Source organism: Pezoporus wallicus, unplaced genomic scaffold, assembly GCF_028554395.1.
Source record: "Pezoporus wallicus isolate ANWC-B61680 ecotype Strahan unplaced genomic scaffold, APGP_CSIRO_Pwel_v1 contig_7237, whole genome shotgun sequence".
Lineage (NCBI taxonomy): Eukaryota > Metazoa > Chordata > Aves > Psittaciformes > Psittacidae > Pezoporus > Pezoporus wallicus.
The window spans coordinates 400,636-413,082 of record NW_026635802.1 but is presented as its reverse complement, the minus strand read 5'-3'; the positions used below and the strand labels follow the sequence as shown (position 1 = coordinate 413,082).

Genomic DNA, 12,447 nt, shown 5'->3' with positions numbered 1-12,447 from the left:
TCCCACCTTCGGCAAGCATTCAGGTTGGGAATCATTACAGGCTAAGCATAGAAGTGACACTTTTGGAGACAAAATGGTCGTCCTGTCAATATAAGGACTGGAACAGAGAGTGAGGAATAGGACTGGCCATGCAAAGGCTGTCAGTAAGATCTGACAAAATTATCAACAGGTCACTGTGCCATTTGATTTCACCAATGAGCTGCTTCACCTGAAGTCACCAGTTTACGGTCTACGCCACAGAGCTGAGCTTTCAGCTGCCTCCCTACTGCTAAGTGGTGCTAAATACAGCCAAGAGCTACAGCCACTGGACTCTACACTAGAACAAGAGATGCAAGGGGAAAAAATAAATGCAAGTGAAAGCCACTGGCCACAGATGGCAGGAGCAGAGAGAAAGATTAACAGGGACTAGCATCAGCCTATCTGATATCCTCCTCAACCTTTCCACTGCAAACACCAAAGCATAGAAGAGATGGTGCTACTGTTAACTGTATGTCTGACCTCTTACAACCCCTAGAATAGAATCATAGAATAGAATCATAGAATCAGTACCCCAAATTAGCTCAAACTAGCACACATGCCCATCATGCCTTTAAACAAGTATGATTTAACACGAAGCCCACCTCAATAAAAGGATAGAAACACTACTTGCACACTGGTGGTCTACAGGAAAGAGACCAGAACCTCACCAGAAAATACAAACACCCTCTGGTTGCCCAAGGGCCTCAGGTGATTTGGGGAACACCTCTGAAACCATCTTCCCCACAGCACTAACTACACTACACTCCAAAGGGCCAGTTACACACGTCCTGTGTGACCCACCACATTTACTTAAGATGCTATTAGCATGCCTAAATTAGATTTTCAGTTTGAAACCAATTACAATTTATTTGATTTCATGCCAACATCTGTGGCTAATTTAAAGGGCACTGCAGCTATGCAGTGTTAATGCTACATGATGGAAAGCAGGCTCAAACATCTCATTTCCTAACACAGTAATATCACTGGAGAAGGTTTATCCTTCCCTTTTAATCACTGTCAGTTGCCTTTATGGTATATACAGCAATGTAAGCATCATGATAGCTGTCATCAGATATTACCAGGGCTCAAAATGCAGCCCCAGTACAGCAGTCGAGCCAGCACTCTCCTTTTACCTCCCAACCTTTATCTCTGAACTCTGTCTCAAATATAATTGTCAACTGTAGAGGATATTTTATTTGGCCAGGATTCAACTAAACAGAACAATCTGTCTGCATACAGTGCAGATGTTTGATAGTACAGTGGCTATTTTAGGTAAATAAGCTTTTAAGTACCTGTTATGTCCTCTCTTGAAGGCTATTATCCTTTCTTTTCAGAGAATAGCTTGATCTAATAAGTCTTTTCTGTGTCTGCTGATGTGTTCAGCACACAGGATCAGCCTACTGGTTAAAAATTTCATTTTTTCAATCATGAGTAGTAAGAACCATCCCGAGCCTTAGGATCTGGACAAATAACTGTGCTTAGGCTGCTAGCTCACCAGCCTCTCAGCTGTTCAAATACAGATTTGCATCAGCAAGTTGTTCAACAGGAAGAGAGTTCATGCTCAGGATGCTTTTTCCAGTGAAGTACAGTTTGCTGGAAGCCAATACCAAGGTATTTCTTAGCTGTTAATAGCAAGTTATTTAATAGACAGCACTTGGCATCTTCAGTGACCATTTTTGCTTTAGTGAAGGGCCGGAAGTTACAGCCTCAGCTTTCAGTGTGCTTGGTGCACTACCTCACAAGGTCAGAGACAGAAAGAGGTTCACAAAGAACTGGCACAAGGGGTAAAATTCTTACAGGTGAGGACATACCATGTCATGCTTCCAAAGGACTCAGTTTTCACTGGCAGATCTTAAGGAATCATAAATCAAAGATGCTTGTAGTCAACACATTTAAGGTTTAAAGACAGCATAAATTTCAAGCTGCAGCTCTCCCAAGCCTTCACTTAAAGTGTCTCCTTGCAGATACCACCTGAATGTAAAGCAGGCAGTGTAAGGAAAACACCTACAGAACTATAGAGACATGCTATAAAAGAGAAGGCATTGTCACTTCCCACTGTCATAGGAAATCCATTAAGCAGCTGTTTCATACAGCGATGACAGGGTCACATGGAGCTTTGAGTGTTTAATAGAACGTGTGCCTGTAATTCCCCCATGCGTCATTTCAAACACAAGCATTCATTAATTTGGTATAGGGATTATACAATTTGGCATCGGCTATAGCACGGAACTGGACTCCACATCCCTGGGAGTCTTTTCTAGCTCTGCCTCTCAGCAAAATAAGTGAGAGTAGTTTGTTCTGAAAACTGACACAATGAAATCCACCCCAGCAATTTTGCAGGAAAGGTTTTTACCCAATGACAAGAAGCACAGTCTTTAATTTATGAGTTTTTAAGCCATCAAGATAACCTAATATTGTGTTGCCTGCCTGAAGTAGGAGATAGCCCCAAATGCCTGACTGCTGTTTCAGCTGCCCCCCCCTTACCTCAACAGGTATCAGCACTGAACCCAGACAGCTAATTTCCTTAAGAAAAATATTCTCTTAAGCGCTCTCATCCCACAACCATAAACTTGTGCTCTCACTTTCCAAATGCCATCATTTTCCACTACTCTCTGCATTGTATTCAAAGCTTCCTTTTCAGAATAGCTGGAACAAGCCCTGGAACCTAAGAAAAGAGACTTGCAATCCACTAAAGACAAAAAAATGAGCAAAAGCCTAACTTAGACCAAATCGAAAATGAAAATGCACAACTTGTCCAACAGTAACTACTGTTAAACTAACGTTTAGGAAAACTTCAGTTTTATAAAACATACAAGATCTAACAATCTCAGGCACCAACCACAAGCATGTCAATGCAATTCCATGTTCATAACTAGTTTTGCAGAACTTTCTCCTACTTCCAGCACCCTCCCCTCTAACAAACTGCAAAACTTATCCATTAACTCTGCTCTAAGAATAAAGGAAACTCAAATCCTTCCACACAATAAGTGAGCAGGGGGTACCACAGGCCAAGCCATGTGCTCAGTCAAATGTCACCAGAAGTGAGGCAGGGTACTCAAGATCAAAATTTCACTCTGCAGTTTTAACTTAATCAACAATTCTGTGGACGGATGAAAAGGAAACATCATCCTCCCACATGGCTTTATTATTAACAAGGTGCCAGCAGTAAAAAAGAGTAAAGTTTATGCTTATATTACCATTCATGACTATAAAGCAGTGACATTTTAGCAAAACCCAAAGAGAATTCACTTCAGTAAGAGACAATCACTGAAGTATTTCAACTCGCACTATTCTTTAACAGCTGCTCATACCTCTTCTCTCCAGGAAGAATTTACATAGGCTCATTTCCTGCCTGAAGGAAATACCCATTTGGGAGAATGCTATAAAGTCACTTTAGCATGAAACAGTGAAATGAAACAAAACAAGAAATTTTTCTCTCTCCCACCCCCAACTCAGTAGTTCTCAAAACGGATGGAGCAGAAAATTGAAATTTGGCAAGAAATTAAAACCTCATTCAGAAGAGCTCTTCTGTACTCCCTCAAAAAATGCATTTTAATTTGACTGAGTTAGAAGAGTTTGCAAGTGTTGTTTCAGAAGCATGCAGTATGAGCTGTATAAAACTTTAAGGGGTGAGAGGTGGAAGAAAGATTTAGCCAATTTGGTGAGAAAGCGAATCAGTGCTCTGAGTTTACTCTGTACTTCATTCATGGATGGGATTCATGAAGCTTTTAAGACTTGAAGACAACTGTCCCCTGCAGCGTGCAGAACCAAAGAGATGCAAGAAATCCTTGCACAATGTGTTAGGCTAGTTTTGTGGAAGTTGATACAAAACCAAATGGTTTTTTTTTTCCCCAGAGTGAAATTTCTTTAATTGCAACAAAATCTGTGTTAAGCAAAAAATCTGTGTGCAGTAATGCACAAGAAAACAGCAATCTTTAAGAACCTTGGGGAGTGGTGAAAGAAGGGACTCGGGAAAAGATAAAAGTTGGTGTATGTTGCAGTTATTGAGTAGGGGTGAAAGGAAACACTGGATTTTTCCTTTTTGCACTCAGATCACTGTAAAATCCTACCTGCTTGTATTACGTGGCAGGACCACATAATCTGGTTAAATACAAGGAACACATGGGTTCTGATGATTAACTTGAGAACCCCAAACATGAGCAGTGTTTTGAGGCAAACTTCACACTCAAGCAACTTAACGAATCAAGCTTAATCCCATACCAAGGTCAGTCTCTTTGTATTAGTACACAAGAGCAACATGAGAAACACTGAGGCAGCATCACACCCTAGTGAGGTACCTGTATCTCTGCTGTCAATTAGCTGTACTGCCACCATTCGTTACAGTGACCTTGTCTTATTCAAGTCAGGCAAGTTTAATTTTCTTAGTACAGCTCCCTACATTATCATATGCATCATTTTGCGCATCAGAGGTACCCCATCTCCTCTCATACACCCATGAGCAATGACCTTCTGGTCAAGAGCCTGGACTGCCTGTCAGCCAGAGACTTAACCCTGCTGCAGACTTTCCTGCACAGCTGCCAGAAAAACAGACAGAGCTTCATGGGTTTTTAGAAATATCAAGGCTGAACTCCCTTAGGTGAAGTCACAGGAAACTGCATCAACTTTGAGAGCCAAGTTCTTCGTATCTGCATCTCAGTTGTTTGACTCTAAAGGGGGTACAGGGTAATAGGCTAAACTCATCTGGAAAGTCCCAGGATCCTGAGATTTCAAAGATTTTGCAATGCCAAATTTCTCTGCTCCAACAGCTATTCTTCTACACCCACAAAGCTCTCAAGTCTGTCTCTCCGTATTAAGAAAGTTTATTAACACCAAATTTACAAGCGTTCCATTAGCATGTCCACAGCTAAATTTACTGCCACAGAGATTAATAACTGATATAATGCATTTTAAGGGAAACCTTCCAAGAAAATTTAACCAAAATGCAGATTTTCATCATTTACTAACACAATTAGCAAAAGGACTCTGTTATTGCCCATCATTTTAAATAGCTCCAACTTTCATTAAAAGATTACATCTCTAGACACTGACTTGGTGGGCAAGCTGCTAACACTTAGAAATAAAGCAGATGCTGCCAAGTTTAAATAGACAAATGTTCTGGGGAAGTTGATTCTCTCCAAGACTTTTTCAGCTGCAGAAGGAAGAAGCCTCCCAGGCATGCATTTGTCAGTCAGCATATACACCCCTCAGGTGTGCTCAGGAGCACAGCCCATTCACATTTCCCAGCACCAGCCAAGATATTTGCATTAAATTTAAACTATTTAAATAGTATTCTTGAGAAATTAATATGTTAAACCTTAATCAGTCCAGGAACCTAGAAGTACTGGAAGCAACTGCCACAGGAAATTGTGAACTACTTCTACATGAAACTCCCTGTGTAGTTTTTTTTCTTACTACCCCCAAATAGCCAAAAGCAGCAGGAACTGTCTCTGCCCCCCCTCAAATGAGCTGCAAGGCAGCCACACCACTTGACTAACAACGATGTATTCTTCCCAGCCAGCCTCTTTCACCACTGCTTGCCTTTATACGTCCTCAGTTTGCTTCCTTGTGCATTTTATCCTCCTTCCTATCAAAGAGCAAACAACAGAACACTAAACAAAGACACACGCACAGCTAAACACCTTTTGCTGAAGACCGACTCTAATTTAGTCCTGTTCTAGTAGGGCGATAGTATCAAAGGTCTTAAAGAAAGGAGATGTGCCAGGTATTCAAAGGAAGGGGAGACTGGATGCAGGAGTAACCTGGCTATTCAGTCTCACTCAGGAATACACAAGAAGATATATTAGTCTGCATCCAACCAGCTGAGAACCTGTGGTACTAAGAATCAACCACAAGTGCCCAAGCAGACCAAAGTACTACGAATGACCTCTAGCATTTTTTTTTTTTTACATAGATCTACCTTTGCCCAAAGTTGATTTTATACAAGCTTTAACATAATGCAAAACAACAAAAAAGGCTTTTCTACTAACTTTAAGTGGAAGAAGTTTACAAATGAGTACACAAAGCAGATCTTCCAATGAACTAACAAGCCTGAATACTGGGAATATAGTGTAGGCATTAAATTTGTTTAGCTAGGCTAGGGAGGAGGAGTGGGAATCCGCGATGAAATGCTAAAACAAAACATATGGCACCAAGACTGAAGTCTAAACACTCCATTTAGTCCTCCGGCAGTTACATACAGTGTAATATTTTTCCTGAATGGGTTTTAAATAGTTAGGCATATGAAACTGGCTGCAGCTAGCAGATAAGACTCACAGGTACCAGTCAACACCACACTACAAAAAAAAAAAAAACTCAAAAGTTGCCACAGAACTTCCATGCTTCCCATTCCAGTTTTCATATCCAAAGACTCTGATCATACTTGGTGAGTACTTAGAGGCTTCTCTATTTCAATGGCAGTGCTTTTTCAGAACAGAAGATAGCTACACCAGCACAAGACGAGCAAATAAATTTGGGGAAGCAGAGATCTTAAGCTTAAGAAGTTCCTCTATACCTGCAAAAGATAATTTTCTCCCGCACAGGCATACATATGTACAGCTTTCAATGAACATGTTAGAAATCTAAATATTCAACTCCAAAAGATCCATGCATTTGAAAGCAAAGCCCAACTCAAAAGCTACATGAACCACAGCCATTAAAAACCCTAATCATTCAGGAAACGGTGACTTCAATTTTCAATTTAAGCTTGATTTCTGAGGGGATAAGAAACTCCCACCACATCTGCTCGTGCAGCCTGTGCTGTCCTCATCGCTACAAAGGAATCTGTCAGGGGAAGAAGGGCCCAGGATCAGAGCAAGGGAGCACTCCCACCACTAATTTATCTTCTGTTTCTGGCACAGACTGCTCACAGCAGAGAGGATGCTCCTAAATCAAACAGCCACAGCCAGAACTGCTCTCATCTTTCCAAAAAAGTAGCAAAATGAGAATGACCCAGTTCCAACCAACTTCACTACTGCTACCAGCATTTCCAACAGGAATTGCTGGATCCAAGGGAACCTGCGTGTGCAAGGAGCTGATCAGCACAAGCAGCATGAGGCAGAATCCTTTTTCTCAGGCTTCAAAAAGGAGACTGCAGCGATTTATATGCAATCCACGCTTGGAAGACCACCTTCCCAACCACCAGCACAGACTACATTTTTCTTTTTCCATGAAAATTTACATGTCTCAGAGGCAGTATTCACCTGCAAAGACTATCACTACTCTAGAGGCACATTTCATAGAAATGCTTTAGAAATTGCTTCTTTGACTCCACCTCCATTTTATCTTTTTTGACATGAAAGTCAGGTTCTGATCCTGAGCAAGGCTCCTTGATTCAGTGTACTAGAAGTTATTTAAGCCTGAGGAGGCTACTCAACCATTACTAACACTAATCAAGCATAATCACAGGCATTAATCTATACCTTTATAGTTGCCTGAGTCATTCCCAGTGCTGAGTAATCCTTTAGCCAGAATGAAGAGGGCAGTTTTACAGAAGTTCTCTTCACAGGTAAAAAACTTGCTCTTTTGGCTCCTGCACTAAAATGGTATGGAGCCATACACATCAAATAAGAGCCACATATGGCTATTTTCAGACAAAACCAGTACAAATTAAGGAATTAAACTACACATGGCTTTCTTTTATCCTGATGTGGAAAAAATAGCTGAGCTAGTAACCTACTAAATGGTGGACTCTAACTTTATAGAGCAACATTTCTCATCAGGGAACACGTTAAATCTTTTGAAAGCACCAGTGCAAGATTCACCTCTTTCCACACCAGGACGTCTCTTTGTTCCCTGCTGAAAGACTTTTACAGCTCCACAGAAGAGAGCTCAAGAGAAAAAAAAAAAAACAACACATCAACCCTTGAGGCTTACAGGAGACATGAAGCAGGAGGCAAGGCAGTCCAGCTCAGTTAACACAGCGACACTGCGTCCCACAAATCATATACATGCTAGGAAGGTTGCGTCACATCTCCATCCAGGACACTGGCAGACACACCAATGTTTGAAATGAGTAAGGGGGAGGGGGGAAGGGAAAGTTAAAAAGAGAAACCATATGTTTGCAATACACACATTTCAGTGTACACTCCATTACACACCAGAATGCCAACACAATCCTTCAGCAAGCAGGCAACACCAGAAACTCAGTTTACAGAGGGACAGGGGAAAAGACATGGAAGAAATTAAATACTTCTCTCTTGATTTCTCCTAAAGTTCTGTCGGTTAACATGAGAAGACAGAACATCGCTGCTCCTCCTAATACTTTGAGGCTGCAGGATATGCGTCCCCAGCAGCAAGTTCTCCTAAGTGCAGAAGTGCATTTATATTCCCTTTTGTTCGCATCCCACCCTGCTCCCCAGCTACAAAGAGGCAGACTGTCCACTTGCTCCAGCTCAAATCCTTGCTTTGTGCTACCAGAACATCCATTTGCAGGCTCCCAAAAAGCATCTTTTACACACACAGCCCAGGTCCCTTTCCCAGAAAAAAATGGGTGGCAGGTTCACCCCCTTTCTCCCAGCAGGTTTATCTCCTGCTCCTCAAAGAGCTTGAACATCATCCTCACCAGGGTTCATTTTCCAAAGGAGGTTTAAAGGGTTTATCTGCAAGATTAAGTCTTACGGGGAGTTTGTCTGCTTCCTAAAGCACTGCTGTTCCCACTGAGCAAAGGGAGAGGACAAAGCCTGATCCTACAGGGATCTCCAGAAGGATTTCCCCCCCTCCACAGCTTTAGTTCCTTCCTACTTTTAAACAATGCCAAGAATCTAATCTCTTGAAACAGTATTCTCACAAACTCTCCCACCCTCCTTAACAGAGAACAAGCCTCCCCATGAGGCAGAAATGGAAGGCCTGGGCATGATAGCACTATGTCATTTATAAACTGCAAATAAAAGCACTCCACAGAGACTACTCTAAAAATTAACCTCCTTCCTTCAGGAGCCTTTGGCCAGGAGCCTGCCCTGCCACCTCCTACTTTATTTCATGCCTGCGGAGGGCAGAGCAAGACAGGAGGCACTGACCTTAAGAGTCACTTGTGGCACCACCTCAGATGTGTCACACACTCGCCCTAGAGCAATATATCCCTCAAATACACACCCCGGCAAAATGGTTGACAGAGCCAATAAATCAGTACAGCGGGAGGCCTTTGGTAACTGTGCAGTTTGAAGTCAAGAGAGAGTGAGGAAGGGGTAAAAAAAATCATTAAATGGAGAGAGCAAGGGCTGGGGCTTCAAGCTGCAAGGACAATGAATGAAAATGCCCAGCAGCAGCAAAAACCCAGGATAAAAGGCTTGTTCAGCAGGACTACAAAACCCCGAAGCCCCCTGCACAGACCAAAGCAATGCTGGGTCCCAAAACTGTTAATAGAGAGGTGGTTACCCTCCCAAAACGAGTGCGGGTGCCTCAGAAGGAGAGCACCCCTGTAAGCTGCGGAGTGTGCTACTGCATACCAGGGTAACAGGCAGACAGAAGAGCCCCAACAGCGTGGACGAACCCTTTCCCGCTCACCCCGGCGTGACGATATACGCACCCCCATAAAGGAGCGGGGAGCAGAGGCTTGAGGTGATCCCCTGTCTGAGGGGTCCACCCCAAGCTTCTGCTACGGATGGGGCAGAGCCATGCCCCGCTCTGTGGGTCCCGCACACTCGTGGGGGGTTGCAGCCCCCAACACACGCACAGGGTGGCTGCAGAAATGGAGCCCCAGGCCCGTACCCAACCCGTGTCGTGCGTGTGCGTCCCCAAACACGCACACTCCAATGCAGGGCGACCGGGACCCACAGACTGCCCCCTCGGAGTGGGGACAGACCCCACACTACATATCGCCGTCGCAAATAAGGGGAGACGGGAGAGACCCCTCCTCAGTGAAGGGTCTCCCAGAACCTCACACCCCACAGCGGGGCGCAGACCCCCCCTCACACCCTCCACATACACACATCGCCGGGGAAGGGAGACACGGACACACACAGCCCCATTCCTTGACGGGGCTGTGTGACAGGATCCCCTCTCAGCTGAGGGGGGTCAGACCCACACACACACTTCCCTCAGCGGAGAGATCCCCCCAGCCCCACACACCCCTCACCCCCTCCACCGTGCGCACAGACGCCGTGTGACGGCCGAGCGTCCCCGTCCCGCCCTGCCGCCGCTCACCGATGACCTCCTGCAGCTCGTAGTCATCCTTGTTGATGGACCAGGGCAGCGCGCTGGGGTCCTCGGCCATGGCCGCGCCGCGCCCGCCGCCAGCCCGCCCTCCGCGTCGCGAGGAGGAGCGCCGCGCAGGAGCGAGGAAGCGGAGAGGCGCTGCGCTACCCCGCGCCGCCCGACACCCAGCCGAGCCCCCGCCAGCAGCGACTCCCGCAGCCCCGCCGCCTCCGCCGCCTGCCGCTACCGCCGGCCAAACTTTGCCTGCTCCCTCCACCTGCCCATGCCCAGAGCGACCTGACGTCACCCGCGCACGCCGGCGACACCACCGAGCGCACGCCCCGCCCGCCACAGCGGGGCTCCGCCCGGCGCCATCTTGAGCGTGGCGCCCCTCCGCCGCCGCCACACCGCGCTACCCACGGCTTGCTCGGCTGCCGCCACCGGCCTCCGGAGATGGACCGGTACGGCGGGCTGCTGAAAGCGGGCGGCGGGGCGGGGAAAGTCATTAAGGGCAAGAAAGGGAAGGGCGGGGATGCCACACACAAGATGGCGGCTTCACACATCTTCCGCTCCCTCAGGCAAGAGGCGGGAGGGGCTGCCGGTTTAAGACCCACTCCGGGTTATGATTGGCTGCCAACGGCCGAATCTGTAGCTCCCATTGGCGGAGAGGCTGTCAGTCGCAGCTTGTCCTTCTCAGGGTCCCTGCGCCTGCGGGGCCTCCGGTCGGGGCTGTGGCGGGAAGCGGTGGTCAAGGATGGGGCGGGCCGTGAGGGGAAACCAGAGCAGGGAGGGTGGCAGGTGGTCCCGGGCGCAGCCCTCCAGCAGCCCTTCTCCCAGACGTGGTGACAGCAGCCCTGTGGTGTCTCGCTGGTGTGCTGGACACATTATAACCCACCGTGAAGAAGGGTGGAAAGCGATGGTGTGCCCTTCCCCGGCTTTGGTCCAGGAGGGACGTTTTAATCCTAAGGCAGAGAGCCAAGCCACCGTCTTGCATTTGTTTCACCACCAGTCCAGCCCTGCAGTGAGCAGGTGTGGAGCCTGGCCCAGGCTCTTGGAGCATCTACATTCCATGTTTAAAAATAGGTCCCAGGGTTACGACGGGTATGGAAGGATCAAGAGGTCTAGCTTCCTCCTTGCCCCCTCTGAAGATAAGCAGTTCTCTGTTTTCCCAGCTGCTGGATGCTTCTGCTTGCTCCACACTGCAATTTCAACATGCATGGATATTTCCAACACCCTTATCCTACAATTCTTGACCCACAAGTCTGTAGCTGGAGCTTTGTTGATCTGAATGCATTCAGAAGTACAACTGGTGGACGGTGGAAAAAAAAAAATCACGTTAAAAGAGTGAGGAATATGAGGCTATCTGGTACCACGAAACACAAAGCAGATGTCTATATATTTAGGTTTACAGTGTTTGCAGTTTGGGGATCTGGTTTGGTGGTTTTTTCTCCCGATGTAAAATAGTGCATCTCTCACTCTCACCAGTCTCAATAGTAACCATCAGGAGAACTGACTGAGAACGTCTGTATCAGCTTTCATTCTTCTTTGCCAGTCACTGTTCTTGTAGCTTGATGTCAGGCACTACTATGAGTCAAAGAACGTCAGTTATACATATTTTTAGCTTATTAGGACAAATTCCTGAGATGCCTCTGATGAACCAGGCTTTGTGGAGGGCCATCATACCCTGCCAAATGCATGGTCTGACTCCACTATTTGCACTTGTGCTACCTAATGCAGGACACGAAGTCCTTCCTTTTTTTGTCCTACAGGAGCAAGAAGCCCACAGCCCCATCCCACTTGCTGCTGTGCAGGCACTCAACAACGGCGGTCTCTGTCATAGGAGAGCTTCCAACTGAAAAGCTGTTTGTTTTTCCTACTTCTCTGTGTTTAACATTCCTCTGCTGAGCAATTTTTAATATTTGCTAAATATGCCTTAATTACTGCTCGGAACTGTCTCTGTGATCTTTTAACCATGTTATAAAAGGAGTTTATATAGCAATTAAAAACAGGTTTTAGCCCAGAGCATGCACTCGGGTAGCCAGTGTTGTATTTCTGATAGCTAACAGCATGTTAAAATGGATCTGAGCCAGGCGTCAACAACAAAAAGAGACTTGTATATGCTGAATTTTACCACAGTGGTTTTTAAGTCAGAACCATATTTTGAATTCCCTTCTTTTGAGCCAAAAATCCTCCCCCTGAAGGCTATGATAAAACTCTATTGATTCAGATCAATGGGGCAGGATTAGGTTCACAGTAAGCCTTGTTCTTTAAGAATTAGCGCAGACTTTGATCAAAATT

The 12,447-nt window shown here is 45.7% G+C and overlaps 1 protein-coding gene and 1 long non-coding RNA gene across 3 annotated transcripts in view; one reads left to right on the top strand and one right to left on the bottom strand.

Moving 5' to 3' along the window:
- Window positions 1-10,727, bottom strand: part of OXSR1 (oxidative stress responsive kinase 1) — a 93,429-nt gene extending 82,702 nt beyond the window's left edge. The window contains exon 1 of one of the 2 annotated variants that reach the window (XM_057398283.1): window positions 10,457-10,727. In XM_057398283.1, the coding sequence (XP_057254266.1) occupies window positions 10,457-10,712 (256 nt within the window). In that variant the 5' untranslated portion in view covers window positions 10,713-10,727. The other variant, XM_057398284.1, reaches the window with a different exon arrangement.
- Window positions 10,509-12,174, top strand: LOC130593263 (uncharacterized). Its single transcript, XR_008970770.1, has 2 exons — window positions 10,509-10,610; window positions 11,159-12,174. It is a non-coding gene; the product is annotated as an uncharacterized LOC130593263 (long non-coding RNA).
- The last annotated feature ends 273 nt before the right edge of the window (window positions 12,175-12,447 follow it).